The following is a 24,241-nucleotide window of genomic DNA, read 5'->3' as shown; positions in this document are numbered from 1 at the left end:
GGGGAAGGCGGGGGAGGGGAGGGGTCCTTGGGAGAGCTTTGGGGATTCCTGGAGGGGTTTGGGGGTCTGGAGACACTTGGAGATGCCCAGGGAGTTCTGGGGTTCACTGGGATGGTTTTGAGGATCTCAGAGAGGTTGTTTGGGATCCCCAGGGAAAGGCTTGGGGTGGAGGGAGGTTGGTGTGGTTCTGGACATCCTAGAAGGGACCGGTGCAGGAGGGTCAAGGGGATCCCCATGTGGTTTGGGAGGCCCTCGGGTTGGTTAAAGTGGCAGAGAGCTGGGATCCCACTGACAGAGACCCTCCATATCCCCCATGGACCCTGCCAAATCTTGCCTAGAAACTCCAAACCTTCCCAGGGACTCCCAGATCCTGACAGGACTCTCTCAGCTCCCCTTAGATCAGTGAGCCCGTCCAAGGGAATGATAGAAAAATTGGCTGGCAAATAAACTTTCTAACACAATTTGAAGCATTAGAAAGCAGGCATTCTTTATCTGTGCAGGACACACTTAAGCATTTCTCCTTTAATCTGATGTGTGCGGTGAAACTGCCACAGGTATGGTCCTGTACGGGCCACGAACAGGTCTCTGGTGGTCATATTCACAGAATGCTTCCATATTACATGTGACCTTTCCTTGAACGTTTTTGTTGTGCATGCACTGTTACTTCTTGTTACATAATGCAGTGGTGAGAGTTTTTTGCAGGACAATGGACATATGCAACATATGCACAATCCAGCCTTCATAGAAACTGAGTAAGGTCACCATGCCCTTGAAGGACACAGAAGGAAAAGAATACGCTCAAAAGCAGACAGTTCGGGATGCAAAGGCAGACAAGAAAACTGCAGCAAGACACATGAAGAAGGAAGACTAACTAAAATAACCAAAAATATTAAAATGCGTGCGTAAAAAGGATTTAACCAATCATGTATTAGCTTGAGGTGTGAACAACAGAGAATAGTATAAATATGGCTTGCTTTTTGTAATAATTTGGTTTCACTTGAATATTGGTCTTGTATTCACTTCACTCCAAGTATTCACTTGAATATTTCATATTGGTCATAACGTGATGTCCCGTTAATGTAGCAATGTAGCAGCCCACAGCCTGCAAGATTTTCCTGACAGTCAGAAGCCTAAGATAGGAAATGCCAAGTCATGGTGACTGGACTAGAAGCCCCCCTCTTCCACCTTCGGACCCCTTGCTTATCTCTAGGACTATAGGTCACTTTCCTTTAACCCTTGCTATTGGACAATTTCCAAAACTCCTGTACCCTATATAAAGAGCTGCATTTACCCAGCTCGGGCTGAAGTGCTGTCACTAGGAACTTTCACAGAAGAATCAATAAAAGACACTCCTGTGGAACCCCACACAGCTCTTCTCTCTGCCTGTGTCTGCCTGCCTGGGCACCTAGCAAGCTGAGAGCTGAAATCACAATGAGCTGATAATCACTAAAGAGCTGATATCTCTTAAGATTGCTAAGGTTGCCTGCGGCTAAGAACTGCTTGGGAGCTCGGACAGCTGTGTTGAACAGGTCAGAGTTATCTGGACACCCGTTGCAGCCTGCTGGGGTCAGCCTGAACCCCAGAAAAGGTTGCAATAATGTAACTTGACAAAAACACCACTACATTCCTCATTACCTATTTTCTGCTGGCTCCATCTGTGCTTGTAATTCTCTCGGCATACCTTTACATCATTTTAGCTTTTTTCCCAGTTGTCTTTAAGCTCCATCCAGCATCTTCAGGGCAACTGAAAATTTCTCTTTTTCGTGTCATTTATCAGGAGCCCCAGAACCCTTCCAGGGACGCCCATCTCCCCAGAGGGACCCTGTGGTTTGGGAGGTTCAGAGGGCTGAGGGGATCACCGGGTAGTTTGGGGGGATCCCCATGTAGTTTTGGAGGTCCCTGGATGGCTTTGGGGGTGGGGTCTCTGTCTCTGGTGAGTTTTGAGGATCTCTGTGGGGTTCAGGGTTTCCCCATTTTTATGTCTTCATTTTAAGGCAAAGGCCCTTTAATTCCCTGTTTACCATTGTCTCTCCTGGCTCCAGCTGGTTTTCTTCAGCTTTTTCAGTCATTTGGGCCAGAATTTCCCATTCCCTGGAATTCCCCGCTGCGACTTGGATCATTAATTTTTGATAAAAAACTTCTGGACTTGGCTTGTCCTTTCCCCAGTGTCATGGGGCCAGAAGGTACCATGGGGACAGCAATTCTGGGTGTTCAGGGAATTTGCCATGATTGCTGTGGGTGCCACACCTGTTATGATATTCCTGTGGTTCCACACCTGTCACAACATCCCTGTCAGTCACATCCATCAAGATGTCCTGTGAGTTCCACTCCCAGCATTTCCTATCCCTGACAAGATCCAGCTGCCAGGTCCCAAATTCTCTGGAACTTTGAGTCATGCCCCCTTGCTTTCCTCCCCCGGCTCCCATCCTGAAATTCTGCTGAATCCGCCCAAATCTGTATGGTTTGGCTGTGTCTTGGGTATTTTTTATTTGGGTATAAAAAGAGTGACTTTGGGACAAACATTCTGTCTCTGAAGGGGCCCGGGAATTGAACTGCCAAGGGGCTGGTGAGTGGGGAAGAGCGGGGAGGCTTAATTCCCTGTTTATTCCTGGTTTTCCTTGCTGTTTGGTGATGGGCAGAAATTGAGGATTTTTTCTGCCCAAATTTCAGATTTTTTTTACCCTTTCCCTTCTCGAATTATATGACTTTGGCCCCCTTTCCCCCACAAGTTTCGTAATTTTAGCCCTTTTTCTTTCAAAATGTTGGGGTTTAAACACTTCTTTTCCCAAGTCTCATGGGTTTGCTCTTTTTGTGCATCTTTCTCCCAAATTTCAGGGTTTTTTTGTCCTCCTCATGCCCAAAAATTCGTGGGTTTTTTCTTCACCTTTTTGAGGCCAAATTCAGCATTTGGGAAGGTTTGTATGGGACAAGGTGAGTGAAGGGTTTTCCTGGATGTTGAGCCCCATTTTGATCTGAATTTGGGGGATGTTGGGCACAAAACTACCCATTTTGACTGAAACTGAGGGGATTTGGGGGCAAATTCATCCTTTCCATGAAGTTTTATTGTGGATTTGGTAGAAATGGGGTATTGAGGTGACATTAAGGGCAGGGGTTGGTGGGAATGCTGTATCAGCATTTTTAACTCCATTTTGACGTGAATCTAGGCGATTTTAGTTAAAATTCCTTTGTTTTTAGAGGGAACGTGATATAGATGTAGACTCCGATGTGGCCTCAAGGGAATGTTTAATCCTGTTTAATGCCATTTTGACCAATAGAGGCGGGGGGGAAAGTGGGGGGGTGGAGATTGGGGGGAAAATATATTTTAACCCAAAATGGGATAATTTGGGAAGGAAATCCATTTTGATCCAAATGTGGAGAATTTTGGACAAAAATTTTATAGTTTCAAATGTTTGGAGTAGATTTTGAGGCAGTGGGGACCAAAATAAGCCCCAAGAGGTTTCCATGTGCTGAAAAAAGACATTTTTGGGTAATTTGGAGGTTATTTGAGGCTTCTGGAGACATCCCAGGACTCACATGGATTTTTCCCATAAAATAACAGTTTTTAGTGATTTTCGGTGTTTTTCTTAGGGATGGCACAAGATGGGATATTGTGGCTCTTCCTTCCATTCTGTGGTAAGTAAAACTGCTGTTTTCCACACAATATCTCCAAATTTCATGGATTTTGTACATATTTCCAGGCTTTTTAGCACAGAAAATGAAATCCTGAGTCCCTGGGCTTGTTTTTGCCTGAAAATTCCTCCAACAACCTCTCAGCTGCAGATTTATTATTTTTAACCAAAAGCCCCCATTTTGAAATATTTTTTTAATCCAAAAACCTTTAGAATCTTATTTTTTTCATGAATGCCTCTATAATTTCATGGGGAAAAATCCCCTTTTGCCTCAGTTTCTATGGGAAAAAAAAATGCACTTTGTCCTGGTTATTTTGGTTTGGGTGTTTTTTGTTTTGTTTTGTTTTTTTTGTGTGTGTGTTTTTTTGGTTTTTTGTTGGTTTTTTTTTAGCTAAAATTCTAATGATTAGTTTTAGTGTTTTTCCAGGACAAAACCCCAAGATTTATATGCTGGAACTGTATTTTCTTCCAGGGAAAAAATATCTACTTTTAAAAGATGTTTTTAGATAAAACAAAAGTCCTTTTATTTGCTCTTTTTAAATAAAAAAAGTTAGTTCTTAAGGAAAAAAAACCCTTTTATTCCTTATTTTCCTGGCTTTTTTCTCATTGTCATTAAAACCTTTTATCAACCCAATTTTTAGGTAATGTTCTAAAGAAAAAAATACTTTTCATTCTCTTAATATTTTCTTGTGGGTTTTTTTGTTTAATTTTATTTTAAAAATTTATTTAATGAGGAAAAAAAGCCCTCTTGAACTCTTTTTTAGGTTTCAAGTACTTTAAAGAAAAAAACCTCTTTTACTCAGTTATAATTATTAAAATTCCAATTGCTCATTTCCCTCTTAATGTTTCTTCATAATTCCCCTTTTTTAAAAACACAACTCTTATTCATGTATTATTTCAGAAAGCCCCTTTTAATCCTCTTTTTTTTTTCAAAGTTAAACCTCATTATTCCCTGTTTTTCCGCCAAAACACCCAAATTCCATTTTTTTCCAAAAAAATCACCAGAATTATTTTTTTAATCTAACATCCCCAATTACCTATTTTTTAAATTAAAAAAAAATCCTTATGATGGGCTTTTATGTATATGCTGAGTTTTATTCAATTTTCATCTAATTTTCCTTTTTTTTTTCCCTGCCAATCTCAAGATGTTTTTTTTTTTCTCCCTTTTAATTAGGAGAAGATGCCCACTCTTTTAAGCCTATTTTGGGGCAAAAAATGGCTATTTTGTTGGTTTGTAGCATTAAAAAAAATGAAAAAATATTTTTGATTCTTTTAAGGTATCTTTTGTTTAGTCTTCCTTTATATATCTTTATATATATAATGTATATTTTTATATATGCATTTTATCTTATACAAAATACATAAAATTTTATTTGGCTAATAATAATATTAACTAGTGTAATTGAATAGCATCATATTGATCAATAGGACAGTAATTGCTTATTATTACTAATCTATATTTTTATGTGTTGAGGATATATTAATAATATACATACAGTACAACAGTTCTATCTGAATATATAATATAATCTCTACTGTAATTATAAAAAATACAATGTATGATCTATAATGCTGTAATTATGTTGTTATTATCATTATTCTTGATTTGCATTTTATAGTAAAAATTTCTCTAAAAATTCAGTATAAACTTATTTAAAAGTTTATATGGATGTACAAAAGATGTGAACTAGGAGAATGTAATATATTTTCTATTCATATAAATATTACTGCATTTATTAATATAGCAGACTATATATTGCTATTATATATAACTATCTAGTTATTAAGATATAATTATTAACTATAGAATATATATAAATTACTACAAATACAATTATATAATAGAATTCTTACTTTACAATATAATTTTATGTAGAGTTGCATATTATATGAATGCCATTGTTATTGTATTATATTGTATTGTTATTGTTATTGTATTATAACAGTATGTAATTTATGCATATAATATTTATTTACATAATTATATATTATTATATTCTGCATTACAATGTAATATCTACTTTTATTATTGTTATATTAATGATACATATAATCATAGATTATATTGCAATATAGTGTAATACAATGGTATATTATTTCTATTCTTTTCTCTAATATATTCTCTACCTTTGTAATTTTGCACCTTACTGCTTATTTTTGCTTGATTTTTACAATTTTTTCCCAAACCGTTTCTATGAAAACAAGAAAAAAATTATTTAAAATCATTATCTGTATAATTTTATAGAGAAAATATAAATAATCTACTGTTTTATATAATTATAAAAATAACATGTAAATGTATTTTCTATTATTATTAATACTGAAATAAATTCAATAGCCACAGTGTTTATTATTGTATTACTTTACTTATTTTTAATGTTTATGGAGTTGGATTAAATATTTGCTGATATTTCTATCAAAATTAAGTACAAAGTAATAGAAAAAATACTACTATATATTTAAATATAAGTATTGTATATCACAATTTTATAATTAATAGATCTGTATAATAATAACATAGAAAATTATATAACAAAGTTATATAATGGATAACAAGTATAATAATACCGTAACAGGCTGAAATGTAATTGACATATTTTCACTGATATATGAGTCCTATATTATTAATATTTTATCAGCGTACTAATCAGTAGTAATATACTAAAGTATATTACATAATACTAGCAATATATCATGAACACAAGGTGTAATAATATAAATATCTAGTAATACTGTTTTATTAAGGAATAGTATTTTGTGTAATTAATATTAGTTAATAATACAACATTATTTCATATTTTTAACACATTGATGTATTTTAATAATTTGCTAATAGCATACAAATGTTGTTTATTAACACAACAAGCTGTAAATAGAATTTATATTATGATTATATATAAAAATGAACTCTATAAATTGGATACTGCAGTCATATCTTTAATGTAATTTCAGTACAATTCCTACTGCAAAATAGGAAAATTGATATATAAACACATACAGAATTGATATAAAAATATAAAAGCCCCTTTTATTTAACCCCTTGGGTAACATAAAAATTAACCAAGGCCTCCTTTTCCCCCTCTTTTCCCAGCACTCTCCAGTGCCAGCTACCGGGGCCAGGAGTTCCTGGCCGTGTTCCCACAGAATGATGACGAGTCCCCCAGTGCGCACCTGCAGCTGCTGCTCACCTCCTATGGCCCTGCTGACACCCAGGTGTCAGTGACGCTTCGTGGCGGCTCTGTCACCAAGAACATCACCCTGAGGCCAGATGTCACTGTGCCCTTGCCTCTCCCTGCTAACCTGGAACTCACTGGAAGCCACACTTTCGATAAAACCTTGGTGGTCCAGGCCAGCAGTGACATCTCTGTGGTGTCTGTCAGCACCAAGGGCTACACTGTGGGCGCCACTGCCCTCCTACCTATGGAGAGCCTGGGCACCAGGTACTATGTGGTGACACCGGTTGGGAACTACACTTATGGCCTGACTGAGTTCGTGGTGGCCACCGGCGCCACCACCACCGCTATCAGCATCACCACCACTGCCACTTTCCACTATGCTGGGGCCACTTACGTCCCTGGTGCCGTGCTCCGCCTGTTCCTGCAACCCTACCACAGCCTGCAGCTCCAGAGCAGCCAGGACTTCACCGGCACAGTTGTGGTGGCCGACACCCCTGTGGCTGTCCTCAGTGGCCACACCTGTGTCAAGGTGTCTGCTGGCTTTGACTTTGTGGTGGAGCAGCTCCTCCCAATGACAGCATGGGGGAGGAGCTATGTGGTGCCACCCAATCCACTGCAGACAGACGTTGACTTCGTTTACGTGGTGACAGATGAAGACAACACCATCACCTACAACACCGGGAGTGGGAATGCGACTGTGGCCATGGCGGCAGGGGAGGTGCAGAGATTTGTGCTGAACCGTAACTCCCATCTGTACATCAGTGCGCTGGTGGCTGTGCAGGTGGTGTTTTTCTTCAGCGGCTCGTCTTGGCAAGATCCATTCCTCCTTGTTGTCCCTCCTGTCACCGCCCACTGCACTGCATTCCGCTTTAGCAGTGTGCCCAGCCAGTATAATCATGCCATCCTCATTGCACCCACCACTGCCACTGCCACCACCACCCTCAACCATCGGCCAGACAACACCATGGCATGGGAGGCCATTCCTGGCACAGATTTCTCCTGGGCCAGCATCACTGTGGGAGCAAAAATGCAGAGCGCTGAGAACTCACAGGTGCCCATTGGGCTCCTGGTGTTTGGGTTCCAGAGTCACACTGGATATGGCTTCCCGGGGCTCTGTGCCACCAGTGAGTACAGTCAGTCCACTGTTGTGTCACCCCAATGATTGGGCCTTGTGCAGTTGACCATTCATGGGTTTTCCCCTTTTTTTCAGTCCCCACATCACTCTCCTATGAGGTATGTGAGGAGAGGTGTGAGCTGGTGGATGGACAACCAGAGTGCATCCAGGAGACTTTCTCCACCTGTTGGCTTGCTGGCGGGTCACACTACCGCAGTTTTGATGGAAAAACCTTTGATTTCATGGGAACATGTGCCTACACCTTGACCACCATCTGCGATCCCGATCCCACCCTTCCTGCCTTCTCTGTTGAGGTCACAAAGAAGGAAAAGGAGAACTCCAAAGTTTCCTCCATCAGCTCCATCACCATCCATGTCGACAATGTCACCATCACTGCTGTCCAGTCAGAGAATGGGATGGTGAGGGTAAGCCATCATAATTTCCCAATTTTTAAAAATTTTGCTGAAATTGCATATTTATCAATGATCTTGAGGGTCTTATCCTAAATAATTCCTGGGTTTGCTGGTGTGCAGGTAACCCTTGCATGAAAACACTTCTAGTCTTCTTAAACTCTATGCCAAATTTTGAAGGATTTTGGTTGTTTTGATGGTTTTTGTTGTCCTCCAGGTGAACAACCACCGCTCTCACCTTCCCATCTCCCTCTCCCATGGGAAGCTCCGCATCCGCCAGAAGGGTAAATCCATGTTGATCCAATCAAATTTCAAGCTGAAAGTCCTCTACAACTGGGATGATCATATAGTGATCAAACTTCCGGCTGCTCTTTCTGGAAAAGTGTGTGGAATGTGTGGGAACAACAATGGGAATCCCCAGGATGACACTCTCTCTCCTCATGGAAAACAAGTGTGGGATATTGTGGAATTTGGGCAGAGCTGGAAGGTGACCAGTGAGAGTAGCCGCTGCCAGGACACTTGCGACGGTGACTGTGGGCGGTGCAGATGGGACCAGGCGGTGACATACAAGGCAGAGACCTGGTGTGGGAAGTTGTCCCAACATTCTGGGCCATTCCGGTCATGTCATGACACTATCAGTCCTAATATCTACGTGAAGAACTGTATCTATGACCTGTGCGCCAGTGAGGGGCACCGTGATGTGCTGTGCCACGCCTTCGAGACCTATGCTGATGACTGCCAGGAGGAGGGGATCAATGTTTCTGATTGGAGGACAACAGTGGGATGTCGTGAGTAGAGGATGGTTGGGTGAAAATGCTCCTTGGGATGGGCAGAGCCTAATTATTGTGGGACTAACGATCCATAGGATGATGGGCTGGGAAAGGTTATGGCAGCAGATCCAAGCAGGAAATCCATGGAAGTCCAGGGAGATTCCAGAAAGTCCATGTAGAAAGTCCACAAAGTCTGTGGAGTCTCTAGAAAGTCTGAGCAAGAAGTCCTCAGACACTCCAGAATGTCCAGGCAGAAGGCCTAGGAAGTCCATGGAGACTCCATAAAATCCATGGAGACTCCAGGATATCTGCGTAGATAGTCAAAGAAGTCTGTTCCACCATGTGCCGCCCCACCCTGACTGCTGTCTCCCTCCCTGTCCAGCTCTCACTTGCCCGCCCAACAGCACCTACAGCACCTGTGGCCTCGCCTTCCTCCCTTCCTGCAACATCCCCGCTGTGTCATCCAGCTGTGCCGCTGTCACCACCTGCATAGACACTTGCGTGTGCCACGAGGGCCTTGTCCTTGATGCCAACAGCTGCATCCCCCCCTCTGAATGTGGCTGTGTCTTTCGGGGTCTCTTCTATGGCCTTGGAGAGGAATTTTGGGGTGACCTCACTTGCACTCAACGCTGTGTGTGTGATGCGGAGCAGCGGCAGGCAGTGTGCCGGGATTCTGGTTGTGGCACTGAGGAGGAATGCCGGGTGGAGGAGGGGATCCAGGATTGTTATCCCAGAAGGTTTGGGGTTTGCACTGCTGTTGGAGCCACCCACTATGAGACCTTTGATGGCAAGAGGTTCATCTTCCAGGGGACATGTGTCTACCTGTTGGTAGGGTTGTGTGAGGACACCCAAAATTTGGTGGGATTTCAGGTGTTGGTGCAGAATGGCCACCGAAGTGACAACCTCATGTTGTCCATTGCCATGGTGACAGTCAAAGTCTACAACAAAACCATCAGCATTAGCAGGGAACATCCTGGAAAAATCATGGTGAGTTTAGGAAATGATCCCTTCTTTTTTCACCACATTCTCCACCTTGTCCCAAACCTCATCCTATTAACATTTGAAATGTAATTAAATCAACATAATTTGCCTGTTCCAGATCAAGGAGTGGTTGATCAACCTCCTCTTGGGACTTGGTCCTTCTCATTCTCTTAAATCCAAAATTTAATTCAATTCAAAATTTAATTAAATTAATGCTTTTTGATTGCTCTGGCTGTTGAAAGTAGTTTACTATCAGTTTGCAAAGTTGATCAATTGTTATGGTTTTCTCCCCAGATTGATGAGCAGTTGATCAATCTCCCATATCACTACAGTGAAAGAAAGATTGTTGTCTATCGTCACGGGCAGGATGCGGTGGTAGTGACCGACTTTGGCCTCATTGTCACCTATGACTGGTACAGCCACGTCACCACCATGGTGCCCAGTGGCTTCACTAATGCCCTGTGTGGGCTCTGTGGGAACTACAATGGTGCTGCAAGTGATGACATGATGATGAGGAACAACCATGTGACGTCAGACCCAGATGCCTTTGGGAGCAGCTGGAAGGTCACAGATGTCCCAGGATGTGGTGAGAGGTCAACAGTGGAATGTTCCAGCACACTTGCACCTTCCTGGCTGCAGCAGGAAGTCTCTGGGATGGGGTGTGAAATTATTTTGGAAGTGGATGGACCTTTTAGAGCATGTCATAGTCATGTTGATGGCCACCAGTACTTCCAGAGCTGCATCCGTGACTCCTGCCTGTTCCCTGATCAGGAAGAAGGGATCTGTCCAATCATTGCCCTCTATGCCACCACATGCCAGGCTGCTGGTGTGTCCATCGGGAGGTGGAGGACAGATAATTTCTGCTGTAAGTTGGGACAATGGGAGGGTTTTTCCTTCAGCAGTATCCAAAGGATCCTCAAATCTGCTCCAAATCCATGTATGAACAACCCAGAGGTGCATGGGAATCCAGTGGAAATTCCACCCAAAGTTTTGGTTGATCCCATAATCCACCCAAATTAAACCTTTCCTAAGGAAGAAGTTGTCTCATCTGGAATAATTTACCCCCTCAAAATCTCCAATTTCCTGGTGTTGGCTAAAAGGTGGATAATTTAGAGGGAGAACCATAAAAAAAAATGTACCAAAAATAGTGGAATTGGGTTAAAGGGATTCAGCCTGGAGATAGTTGAGGACCCAATGTGGAGTGATCCCATTCTTTGAGTGAATGTTACATTTTTCTCCATAGAAATGTGAGAAATTGGGTAGTTTAGTGGAAAAATTCCTATTGAAATGGGCTGGGATGTTCCTTATGGATGATCATTGGATCATCATCAGATAATCATTGGATCGTCATTTGATGATGTCCCTTGTCATGTGCACAGGGATGAAAATTGAGAGTTTGCCATGGGCTAAAAAACCCTGTATTTGGTGAAGTTTGCACCTGAATTCCAGGAATGTTCCAGGATTTGGCTTGGAATTTCCTGATTCCTTATGAATCCCATTGTTTCCCGGCAGATATTCCCTGTCCTTCCAACAGCTCCTATGAGCTCTGCTCCCACACCTGCCAGCACACCTGCGGTATTGACTCTGCCACATGCCAAGGGCGGTGCCGCGAGGGCTGCACATGTCAGGATGGCTTCATGCTCAGCGGTGACGAGTGTGTCCCCATGTCCCACTGTGGCTGCAGCCACCATGGAGTCTACTACAAAGAGGGGGAGACATTCTACCCCACAAAGCAGGAGATGTGCCAGTGCCTCTTTGGTGGCACTGTGGAGTGCCAAAATACTTCCCGTCCTGATGGTGGCCATGGGAAGGTCATCAGTGATGTCATCCAGTCTCCCTTGCAGCTGTCCAGCACCTGTGTAGCCACAGGTGACCACACCTATGTTACCTTTGATGGGATGGCCTTCAACATCACTGGTACTTGCTCCTACATCCTCACCCAGACCTGCACAAGTGACAACGTGAGATCATTTATGGTCACAATCCAGAAGGAGCCGCGGCAGAAGGGGAAGGTCTCCGGGATCCAAGTGTTGTCTGTGGATGTCTATGGGGTCACCTTGACCTTGAAACAAGGAAAAAGGGCAGATGTCATGGTAACATGGCGCTTTATGTTTCAAATCTCATGGGATCCCCCCAAACTGGGTTTCTTTATAGAAGGGACACCTCAGCCCATCTCCCATCCCAGTCCAACTTTTCTTTCTAAGCAAGATCTGTAAATGCATTAAAACCTTGGTTGGAAGTTGTTTTCCCTAAATTTTTCGTTCTACCTCAATCAACCCCGAAACTCTGTTTCCTTGGTGAGGGGAGCCCTCATCCCATCTCCGAGACTAATCCATTCTCATTCAAACTTTTTCTTCCAAGTGGGATCCACAAATCTGTCAGAATATTGTTTGGAAGGTGTTTCCCCCAAATGTTTAGTCCCACCTCCTCACTGGAGGACTCTTCCTTCTCTATCCCAGGTGGATTCCATTTCCCACCACCTCCCCACCATCCTGAGTGAGGGACAGGTCCAGGTCTACCCACATGGGACAGGTGTCCTGCTCCGCACTGACTTCGGCCTCATTGTCCACTATGACCTCGTCCAGCACGTGATGGTCACAGTCCCCCAGACCTACATGGGGCGCTTGTGTGGCCTCTGCGGCAACTACAATGGCCAAGGCAATGATGAGTTCCAGCTTTCCAGTGGCCAGCTGGCTCCAGATGCAACAGCCTTTGGATCTGCATGGAAAACAACAGATACACCTTGCAATGACACCTGTCCCAAGGATGAGTGTCCCACCTGCACAGAGGAGAAAGTGGCAGTCCTCCAAAAACCCAACTATTGTGGCCTACTCACGGCCCCTGAAGGTCCCTTTGGCTCCTGCCATCGCATCATTGACCCCGTCCCATATTCCCAATCCTGCATCCATGACCTCTGCATGACGGGAGGGGACACACATGTCCTGTGCCAGAGCATCCAGAGCTATGTCACTGCATGCCAAGGCGCCGGTGTCACTGTGGGGACTTGGAGGACGTCATCCTTCTGCTGTGAGTTTGGGAGGGCAAGGGGTGAATGTTCCTGTTTGGGTCTGGGTGACAGTGGTGACACACAGGACATGGGATGATGGTGATGGGGTGAGCTTTAAAGTCCCTTCCAACCCAACTCAATACATGATTCCATGAAAATTCCAGCCCCCACCTGCCCAGCCAACAGCACCTACTCGCTTTGCACCAACACCTGTGCCAACATCTGCACCGGGAATACCACCACCTGTCCCCAGACCTGCACTGAGGGCTGCCAGTGCCACCAGGGTTCTGTCTTTGATGGACACAGATGCGTTCCCGAGGATTACTGTGAATGCTTCATGGATGGGGAATACTATAAGGTAGTTTTTCTGTCCTTTTTTCCTGTTTTTAGGCATTTGTGTCTTTTTTTCCCTTCATTTTCTCCCTATTTTTATACCTTTACTTCCTTTTTCCTTATATTCCTTCTTCCTTTTTGTTTTTATGTCCTTACCTATATTTTTCGTGCATTTATTTTTCTCATATTTCTCTGCATTTACCTCTGTTATCATGGTGTTTCCTTTTTTTTCCTAGCTTGATGTATTTATATTTTTAAAAATAATTTCCCCACATTTTCTCTATTTCTTATGCATTTACACCTTTCTTTCTTGCATTTTTCCCTACTTTTCTTTCTCATTTTCCCAACATTTTCCCCTTTCCATCCTTCTATTTTTATGCCATATTTCCCCTGCATTCCCTTTCTTTCCCCCTATTTCTAGGAAGTTACATTGTTTTTCTTGCCTGTATTTTTCTCTGTGTTCTGCATTTGCATTTATTTTTCTGCATTTTCCCCATTTTCCCTTTATTTATGCTTTTCCCCAGCATTTCCCCCCTATTTTTATACATTTATGTCTTTTTTTCCTGCATTTACCCTTTTTTCCCACTTTTTATAGAGAAGGTATGCATGTACATCCCTTTGCCTAGCAATTTGTTCACTATTTTCCCTATTCTTCTGCACTTACATCCTTTTTTCTGCATTTTTCCTTTTTATCTCCTATTTTCATGGATTTCCCTTTCTCCCTTCTTCCCCCCCACAGCCCCATGAGATGGTTTTCCAGGATTACTGCCAGCACCGTTGCACCTGTGTCCCTGGCCAGGGCCTTACCTGCCACGACCACACTTGCACTGAGGACGAATTCTGTGAAATCCAGGAAGGGGTCTTGGGATGCATCAAAAAAAGTGAGGAAAAGTTGAGGGAAGAGGGGAGTTTTAGATGCAAAGTGGATCTGGGAGAGATTGAGGGGTAGATTGGGGAAAAAAGGGAAGGGGAGGTAGAGGGAACAGAATTCTGCCTCTAAGGGTCAGGAATGGGACAGTTCTTCCCATGGTTTCTCCCAAGGTTTCTTGCTTATTTTTGTTCCCCATCCCATGATGTTTCCCATGGTTCCTCCCATGTTTTCTCCCATCCCATGGTTTCTTCCATGATCTTTCCCATGCTTTTTCTCATTGTTTTTCCCATGGTTTTCCATGCTATGATTTCTCCCATGGTTCATTCCACGCTTGTTCCCATTGTTTCTTCCATCCCGTGATTTTTCCTATTCCATGGTCTTTCCCATCTTGCAATTTTCTTTCTTATATGACTTCCCCTCGCTTTCTTCTCCATCCTTTTGCCCAACCCATGGCTTCCCCCGATGTTTATCTCCTATTTCACCCAGCCCATGGCTGATCCTGCTCTCCCTCCCCTCCCAGACCCCTGCAAGTCCCTGCACTGCCGCCCCAAGGAGCGCTGCCGGCCCCGCGGTGCCCAATCCCGCTGTGTCCCAGCCCTGGTTGCCACATGCTGGGCCTGGGGTGACCCACACTTCCGAACCTTCGACGGCCTTGACTTTGACTTCCAAGGAACCTGCACCTACACCATGGCTGAATCCCATGGGAATGATCCTGGGCTGGTGCCCTTCAGGGTCCAGGCCAAGAATGACATCCGTGGTGGGATCCAATCTGTGTCCTATGTCTCCCTGGTCAAAGTTGACGTCTATGGACAACGCATCTCCTTCCACCGGAATGAAAATGGAAGAGTCCGGGTGAGTTGGGTGGAAATGTGAGAATTTGGGCTTTTTCCCAACTTTTTGCTTCATCCAGCTCTTCCCTACATCCTTCTTCATCCAGCAGTGCCAATGTTATTTTGGGATAAATCAGTCAGACCAGGAGGCTGATTGTTGAAATATTGACATATTTTGGGAATAAAATGTTGGGATATGTCAGGAATAAAAAGTTGAGAAATTATGGGAACAAAATATGGGGAATAGAATATTTGGATATGTCAGGAACAGAATGTTGTGATAAGATTGGAATAAGATTTTGGGAATAAAATACTGGGGTATGTCAGCAAAAAAACAGGAATAAGATGTTGGGGTAAACTGGGATAAAATGTTGCTGTGTCTAGGGAATAAAATTTTAGGATATTTCAGGAATAAAATGTTGGGATGCAACAGAAATAAAATACTGTGGAATGTTTGGATATTCTGGGAATAAAATATTGGGTCATAGTGGGAATAGAATATTGGGACCTATCAGTAATAAAATATCCCTGGAATAAAATGTTGGGATATGTAAAATGTGGGGACATGATGAGATTTAGTGTTGGAATATGCTGGGAATAAAGAATTGAGATATGTGAGGAATAAAATATTAGGATACATTTGGAATAAAATATTGGTGTATGTTGAGAATAAAATGTTGAGATAACTGGGAATGTTGGGCCCTTGGCAGGTGAACGGGGAGGTGACGCTGCTCCCTGTGCTCCTGGCAGACGGGAAGGTGCGGGTCCATCCCAGTGGGCTCCGTGTTGCTCTGGAGACAGATTTTGGTCTCCAGGTCTCCTATGACTGGAACTGGCACCTCCAGATCAACCTCTCCAGCAGCTACTACCGCCACGTCCGTGGTCTCTGCGGGAATTTCAACCTCAAGCCCCTTGATGACATCCCCGAGGCTGGTGACAACATCACTGCAATTGTCACATGGGCCAAAAACTGGAAAAGTGCTGACTTTGAGGTTGATGACCCAATTTGTTGGGATTATTGTGACGGAGTATGCCCAGTGTGTGATGAGAAAAAGAAGGAGCTTTATGGCGGGTACCACTATTGTGGGATCATCAAAAAATCCTTCCAGGGACCCTTCAGAGCATGTCACAACATAGTGAAGCCTCATGACTTCTATCGCAACTGCCTGTCTGACCTGTGTCTGAGCAATGGGGCAAGGTCAATCCTCTGCCAGGTGCTGGAGACCTACGCAGCGACGTGTCAGAAGCATGGGGCCATGGTCCATGACTGGAGGACGCCATCAGGATGCCGTAAGGGCTGGGGTTTTCTTTGAGAAGGGAAGGAGCCAGAGTGGGGGAGGAGGGGAATGGAGTGGGATGCATCCTAGGTTGAAACCCTCAAATCTCTCAGGTGATCCTTGGAAGTTCTCCTGGTGCTCCAGCTGCTTCTTGTGTCCCAGAACCCACCCCATCTTTCCAAGAATCCATCCCACATTTCCAAGATCTTTCCCACATGTTCCAGGCCTTTATCATTGTGTTCCAGACCTCATCTTGTGCATTCCCCAAGGCCCAGACCCTTGCCACGTGGCTCAGACCTCATCCCTCTTGTCCCAGTCTTCCCACATTTCCCAAACCTTCCTCCTTGCAATCCAGGCCCTTCTTGTTTTCCAGACCCTTCCCCATATTCAAGACACTTTCCCAATCCCCACCTACTCTGTTGAATGCTGTCCACTCCCCTAATCCCTCCCTCATCCCCGTTTCCTCCCTCTGCAGCCTTATCTTGCCCTGAAAACAGCCACTATGAGTCCTGTGGCAATGCCTGTCCAGCCACCTGCTCCAACTGGGACAGTACAGCCACCTGTGACCAGCCCTGTGTGGAGACCTGTGCCTGTAACACTGGCCACGTGCTCAGTGGTGGACAGTGTGTGCCGGTGTCCCGCTGCGGCTGCACCCGTGATGGCCGTTACTACCTCCCTGGTGAGGAGTTTTGGGGCGATGACACCTGTCACTCCAGGTGCAGGTGTGACATGGAGCTGGGAATGGTGGTGTGCGAGGACTCCGGGTGTAAGCCGGGTGAGGTGTGCGCAGTGGTGAAGGGCGTGCGGCGGTGCGTGGCCAACAGACGCTCCATCTGTGTGGCCACTGGTGACCCCCACTATACCACCTTCGATGGGCGCCGCTACGACTTCATGGGTACCTGTGTCTACCTGTTAGCTGGGCTCTGCTCCACTGACCCCACCCTCATCCCCTTTGCTGTCACTGTGGAGAACAATCACCGTGGCAGCCACCTGGTCTCCTTCACCAAGGTGGTCACCATGGAGGTGTACAACATGACCCTCAGCCTCAGCCAGGAACATCCCCAGAAGGTCAAGGTAGGGATGATGGGGGTGGTTCAGAGTCATTGCATGGCATCTGGTGAGGGCTCAAGGTCATGGTATGGTCCTCCAGTGTGCTTCAAGGTCATCACATGACACTTGGGTGGAGTTTCAAGGTTCTTGTAAGGTGTTTAGTTGGGTTTCAAAGTCATTTCAAGGCATTTGGTTGGGTTTCAGGATTCTTGTATGGTGTTTAAATGGGTATCAAAGTCATTGGGGTGGTGTCTGGGTGGCTACAAAATCACCTTGATGGGCTTCAAAGTCATTGCATGGTGTCTTGGTGGGCTACAAAGACATTGTGTGGCATCTGTGGGTTTCAGGGCCATTCCATGGCATTGGGTTAGGTTTCAAGGTTATTGTATGGTCTTCAGGAGGGTTTCATGTGGTATCTAGGTGGTCTTCAAGGTCATTCTATGACACCTGGGTGGGTTTCAACTGCATTGCGTGACCTCATGCCACCTGCAACTCTCTTGCCAGGTTAATGGTGTCCTGTTGGACCTTCCCTTCACCCACAACCATCAGCTCCAGGTGTCTCTCCGTGGTGTCCATGGCTTCATCACCACTGAGATGGGTGTCACTGTCACCTTTGACTGGTACAGCTATGCCCGTGTCATCATCCCCAACACCTACGCTGGAGCCGTCTGTGGCCTCTGCGGCAACGCCAATGGTGACCCCCATGATGACTTTGTCACCCGTGATGGCCACCGTGCTGACAATGAGACCCACTTAGGGGACAGCTGGAAGGTCAGCGATGTCCCTGCATGCTCAGCTGGGTGCAGCGAGGGCTGCCAGGTGTGCAGTGATGCCCAGAAACGTGCCTACCGTGGAGATAAGCACTGTGGGCTGCTGGGGAAGAAACGGGGGCCCTTTGCCGCCTGCCACGACATCATCGAGCCCGGCCCTTACTTGGATGACTGTCTCTTTGACGCCTGCCTGTATGAGGGACACCAGGACACCGTGTGCCCAGCCATTGCCACCTATGTTGCTGCGTGCCAGAGCCAGGGCGTTGCCGTGCGGCCATGGAGAACGGCTGCCTTCTGCAGTATGGGGGGACCTGGGGGACTTGGGAGAGTGCAGGGGGGTTTTGGAGGGCAGAGAGGGACACAGGGTTTGGGAAGGAGTTTTGGGCTATCCGTGGAGGTATTTGGGGTGTCTGGCAGGGGGAAGGGGAGTGGGGGCTGTCTGTGGGGGCTTTGGGGTTTCCATGGCAGGTTTGAAGTGTTCCCAGGGGTTTTGGGGTCTCCATGTGGTGACACTCCTTTAGGGTTTTAGTGGGGGTTTTGGGGTCTACACAGGGAGTTTTGGGGTGTCCATGGGGGATTTGAGGTCTCACAAGGGGAGATGTGGATGAGGGATTCTAGGGTTCAGACAAGGGAGTTTTGGGAAATCCATGGGAATTTGGGGTGTCCGTTAGGGTTTTGAGGCTTTGCAGGGAGTTTTTGCAGGGGTTTTGGTGTTCCCAACCCGTCTCCCTTCCTGACAGGCCCTGTGTGCCCCCTGAACCAGCACTATGAGCTCTGCGGCCCCCCGTGCCCTCCCACCTGCCAAGGCGAAGTTGGACCTCAGGACTGCTCTGATGCCTCCACATGCTTTGAAGGTTGTTTCTGTGATCCCGGATTTTTCAGGAGTGGGGATAACTGTGTGCCCCTCCCCCAGTGTGGCTGTGTTTTGGAGGGCCGCTACTACCCCCGTGGAGAGCAGTTTTACCCTGCTCCTCCCTGCACTGAGCGCTGCATCTGCTCCGAAAATGGGAGGCTGGAGTGTCACCCCACTCCAGGCTGCTCCAGTAACGAGGAATGCACAGTACAGGACGGGGTACTGGGGTGCCACCCCCGCGCCTGCAAACAGTGCCAGGTTTTGGGGGCAGGGGCTTACAGCACCTTCGATGGGCACCTGGGGAATTTTGGGGGGTCCTGCACCCTCCTACTGCTGGAGTTGGAGAGGGGTGAGCCTGAAGAAGAGCTGGAGCCTATCACGGTTGCCTTGGAGCAGGAGGACACGGAGGTGCAGCGGGTGACGGTGACGGCACATGGGGTGACTGTGGTGATGGACAGGGGACAGCAGTGGGAGGTGATGGTGAGTGGAGGCCCTGGGGGCTTGGGGTTGCAAGCCCTGGTTTTGGGGGCAAAAAGATCCTTGGGGGGCAAAAAAGGGGATGGAAAAGGGGTTTTGGGAGGTGCAGCAGTGAGGAAAGGCCTTGTTTAAGGTGAAAGCTCTGATTTTGGGGTGCACACCCTGTTTTTCAGGAGCAAGCAATGTTTTGAGGGCAATGCTTTTGGGGAGGAAAGCCTAGTTTCACAGGTACAAACCCTGTTTGGGGTACACACACCACTTTTGGGCTGTACAGATCCTTTCTGGTGTGCTAACCATGTGATTGAGGCGGAAACCATGATTTTGGGGTTGAAAACTCTCTTTTTGGAGCGTAATCACCATCACTTTTTAGGATGTAAACCATGGGTTTGAGGCGCACAGAAGGAAGTCCAGACCCTAGTTTTGAGGGTGCAAACCCTGTTTTTGGGGTTGCAAAACCTAATTTGGGGGATTAACCCCACCCTTGGTCGCCCGACTTCCCTTTCGAGATCCTCACCCCTGTCTCCCGCAGGTGGATGGCGAGCGCCACTTGCTGCCGCTGTGGCTGCGTGAGGGCGCGGTGGGGGTGGCGCAGGTGGGGTCCCACAGGCTGCTCCAGGTCCAGGGGGGTCCCAAAATTCTCTACGATGGCAACGCGTATATGGTGCTGACGCTGCCCCCCGCATCCCACCGCCCCCGGGGCCTCTGCGGCAACTTCAACGGGGACCCACACGACGACGACCCTGACGAGGAGGCTCTGGGCAGCGACCCCACAAACTGCACCCGCCTGGCGCCCTCGCCCAGCTGCTCCCCGGCCCAGGCGAGGCGCTGCGCGGTGCTCGCGGACCCCGAGGGACCCTTCGCGGGGTGTCATGGGGTGGTGCCGCCCCGCACATACCTGCTAACCTGTGAGCGCCAGGTGTGCGGGGGGGATGGAGACCCCTGCCCCGGCTTTCAGGGCTACGCAGCAGCGTGCCAGGCAGCTGGAGGTGCGCTCCGGGAGTGGCGGGAGGCCACGGGATGCTGTGAGTACATGGAGGGCTTGGGAATTTTGGAGGGGGTCGGGAATTTGAGGTGACAGGAGGATTGGAGTTGGGAGTTTGGGGTGGTGAAGTTTTGGGAGGGTGGGAATTCATGGGTCAGGATTTTTGTGGGGACAGGAATTCTGTAGGGAGTGGAAATTTTGGTGGGGGTGGGAATTTGGAGGTCTGGGGGAGTGGAGCAGGATCTCATTCCTGCATGGAAAAAGGGACACATGTCTGTAATGCTAAGCCCCCATCTGGGGAATGCCCAAATCACACCCGCAAAGTGGACCCCCCCCCCAAAAACAGGAAGCCTGTGTCCTCCAGGGGAACCCTGTACAACCAGTGGGGCCCCCCTCGTCTCCAAATGGGAGCCCCATGGGAGCACCCACCCCAAAGATAGGATGGCATTCATCTCAGAAGACACCTATTGACCCCAGATGACCCCCCAGTAGCTCCACTGCCCCCCTTTGTTTCTTCCCTCCTTTTCCCAGCCCTCACCTGCCCACCCAAGACCCACTACCAGTTGTGTGCCCGCACCTGTGAGCACACCTGTGCAGGTGTGTCAGCCCCGCCCCCCTGCAGTGAGCGATGCTTCGAGGGGTGTCAGTGCGCCGAGGGGCTGCTGTTCGACGGGGCCCGCTGCGTCCCACCGGGCACCTGCGGCTGCCTCCACCAGGGGCGCTACTTCCAGGTGAGCGTGGCCCCAGCGCCTCCCAGTACAGCCCAGTTCCAGCCCTAGCTCCTTCCAAGCTCCCCATGATGATCCTGGGTCCCTTCAGTGTGCCCCCACAGTGTCCCCAGTCCCTCCCAGTACAGCCCAGCATCCCCCATGTCATTATTTCTCCTTGTGTGTTCCACTTTCCCTAAACACATGCTCCAGTGGTCCCTTTAGCCCAGGGTCTGTCCTCACAGTGAGAGCTCAGGGCCTCCCCTCCCTTCCAGTCTCCCCTGGTATTCCCTCTATTGTCCACAGTCCCTCCCAGGGCAATCGAGTCCTCCCCCAGTTTCCTCCTCAGTGTTCCCAATCCCTCCCAATTTGTCTCTGTTGCCTCCACAGTTCCTCCAATGCATCCCAGTTTCTTAGTGGGGTAACTTAGTGTCCTTCCCAGTGTCTCCCAGCATGTCCCAGCGTCTCCCTGTATCTTCACCAGTGTTCCCAAGCAGGTCCCAGTTCCCCCACTGTGCCCCCCATGGGGGACATGGGGATGTGTGGGGACTTGGCCACATGCTGGGGACATGCTGGTGGTCCCCATGGGCACCGACTGGGAATATGGAGACACACAGGGGATTTGGGAGCCATGGGCCCCTTTCCTTCCTCCCATGAGACCTCACAGCATCATCATCCCCATGTTTTGGCCATTTTAGGCCACTTTTCCCCACTTTTCGCATTTTATCCATGGAAAATAGATCGCTGAGACCATCCTGACCTCTGACTGCTCCCAATCCTGCACCTGTCGAGGGCCCGGGGGCCTCCAGTGCCGTCCCTTCACTTGCCCCTTTGGCCACACCTGTGGCCTCCATGATGGCACCCACACCTGCATCGCACACCCAGGGCGCTGTGCTCTGTCCCCTGCCACTCGCTTCGTCACCTTTGATGGTGTCACTGGACCCACCCTGGCCACTGGCATCTATGTGGTGGCCAGCGTGTGTGACCCCCGGGACCCCGCGTGGTTCCGGCTGCTGGGGGACGTCAGGGATGTTGGGGACCAGCCAGCAGTGGTGGCACTTCACCTCTTCACCCGCCATGGCCTCATCACCGTGCAGAGGAACAGGAAGGTCTGGGTAAGTTTTCACCACCCTGGCTGGTACCCAAAAATGCTGTCACCACTGCGTGTTGTCACCCTAAACATCCTTCTAACCTTCATTTTAATTTTAAAAAAATTGATTTTTTTTTTTTCCCTAATTTCTGACCATGTAGACTCTTACATGGGTTGTCCCATTCTGCCAGCACCACAGGATGCCCTTACCTTGATTTTTCCCAAATTGCTCTATTATGCTCCCAGTTTCCTGCCAGTGAAGCACCTGTGTGGGTTATGGTCACTAAGAGACATCCATAAACTGACGCACCCCATAATTTTGACGAAAATTCCTCATTATTCTCCCAATTTCACGTCAGAGGATCACCTACATGGGTTGTCCCTCATCCTATCCCCACCATGCCTTGATGCATCCCATCATTTTTCCACAAACTCCCTCTTTTCCATCCAGATTCTTCCAACTACCCTTCACCCCTGCATCGCCCCAAATCCCCTTTTTTTCCATTAATTCCGTGTTTTCCAGCTCAACGGGATCCCCGCTCCCCTGCCTGCGGAGTTCCCGGGACCGTTGACCATCACAGAGACACGCACGACCCTCCAGATCAGCCGAACCCCGGGATTTCTGGTGGAACTGGGTGCCCTGGGGGTGACAGTGGAGGTGCCCAGGGAGGCACGGGCGAGGCTCTGTGGCCTCTGCGGCGACTACGACGGTGCTGTTGGCAATGACCTGCGAGGGCCCGACGGGACGGTGACGAGTGACGCACAGGCGCTGGCCGAGGCCTGGCGGGCACCGGACTTCACCTGTCACCACTGAGATGACAGATGGCACGTAGTCGGATTAGAAAGCAACGTGGCAAAAAGTCTCGTTTATTTCATCCTCACTTCTTTTATAGCTTAGTTTGTGACAGGTGATGGGTCATTTAATCGATACATTTCACCTGACTGGCTAATTAGCAAGACACCCATTTGTAAACAGTCTTATGAGAAAAACAGATTATTAGAAAAACACCACCTGCAGGCTTTTTTAATATTTGGCTGTCATTGTTTATCTCCAGCTCCCTAAACCTTCCCAGGCCGATTCTGGGAAAACTTATCTAGCTTTTTCTCACTCTGATCAGGCTGTCACATCCACAATCGCCCAGGTGGGTGACACCAGGGGGACACTTGTAGAGGGGATATTGGGGTGTCTTGGGGGTGGCACTGGGGGGAACAGTGCCAAAAAATGGGAGAAAATTAGCCTAAAAAAGAGGGGAAGAATCCCCCAAAGAAGGGAAAGAAGGCCCAAAAGATGGAAAAGAGACTGAAAAGAGGAAAAAGAGATCCCCAAAAGGGAGAAAAGAGCCCTGAAAAGATGGGAAAGGAGACCAAAAAGAGGGGGAAGAGCCAAAACTGGGGAAAGGACCCCAAAATTCAGGATAAGAGACCAAAAAAAGGAGCAAGAGCATGGGGGGGGGGGGGGGGGAGTAACCCCAAAAGATGGGAAAAGAGACCGTACATGGGGAAAGGAGCCAACAGAGGAAAAGTACTGAAACAAGTGGAAAGAGATCAAAAAAAAGAGAAAAGAAGATGTAAAGGATCCCCCAAATGAGAATAGAAACTCAAAGGGATGGGAAAGACACCAAAAATGAGTGAAGGACCCAAGAATGGGGGAAAGGAATATTAAAAAGGGAGCAAGAGTGCAAAAAATTAGGGAGAAAGAGAGACAAAAAAGAGTGACACCAGAAATGGCGGAAAGAACCCCCCACAACGTAGTGGGAGAGAAGCATAAGAAAAGGGGGGAAAAAGATTCCAAAATAAGGGAAAAGCAAATAAAAAAGGGGGAAATAAACTCTCAAATTGGGGAAAGAGATGAACAACAGAGGGAAGAGAGTTAAAAAATGGGCATAACAAGTCCAGAAAAGGGGGAAAAGACCC

General features: G+C 47.3%; 1 protein-coding gene across 2 annotated transcripts; it reads left to right on the top strand.

The window, feature by feature from the left end:
* The first annotated feature begins 2,467 nt into the window (after positions 1–2,467).
* LOC134422902 (IgGFc-binding protein-like) lies at positions 2,468–23,355 on the top strand. Of its 2 annotated transcripts, XM_063165358.1 has the most exons (21): positions 2,468–2,566; positions 2,836–2,931; positions 3,589–3,633; positions 6,721–7,929; positions 8,016–8,344; positions 8,547–9,117; positions 9,482–10,086; positions 10,375–10,945; positions 11,593–12,173; positions 12,540–13,107; positions 13,252–13,445; positions 14,160–14,301; positions 14,812–15,143; positions 15,832–16,411; positions 16,874–17,472; positions 17,953–18,517; positions 18,959–19,551; positions 20,078–20,570; positions 21,062–21,261; positions 21,978–22,352; positions 22,851–23,355. In XM_063165358.1, exons 2-21 carry the CDS (start codon positions 2,922–2,924, stop codon positions 23,139–23,141), a joined length of 8,853 nt encoding a protein of 2,950 aa, XP_063021428.1. In that variant the 5' UTR covers positions 2,468–2,566; positions 2,836–2,921; the 3' UTR covers positions 23,142–23,355. The 2 variants fall into 2 exon arrangements, with proteins under 2 accessions (XP_063021428.1, XP_063021429.1); XM_063165359.1 differs by lacking the exon at positions 2,836–2,931.
* Positions 23,356–24,241: the final 886 nt, after the last annotated feature.

This window comes from Melospiza melodia, chromosome 11 (assembly GCF_035770615.1).
Source record: "Melospiza melodia melodia isolate bMelMel2 chromosome 11, bMelMel2.pri, whole genome shotgun sequence".
NCBI lineage: Eukaryota > Metazoa > Chordata > Aves > Passeriformes > Passerellidae > Melospiza > Melospiza melodia.
This window is presented reverse-complemented; position numbering and strand designations above follow the sequence as displayed.

Excerpts from the sequence above, each read along its gene's own strand:
- LOC134422902 (XM_063165358.1), top strand. Across the intron at positions 16,412-16,873 it reads GAGGACGCCATCAGGATGCC|CCTTATCTTGCCCTGAAAAC; the intron begins GTAAGGGCTGGG and ends CTCCCTCTGCAG. Across the intron at positions 18,518-18,958 it reads GAGAACGGCTGCCTTCTGCA|GCCCTGTGTGCCCCCTGAAC; the intron begins GTATGGGGGGAC and ends CCTTCCTGACAG.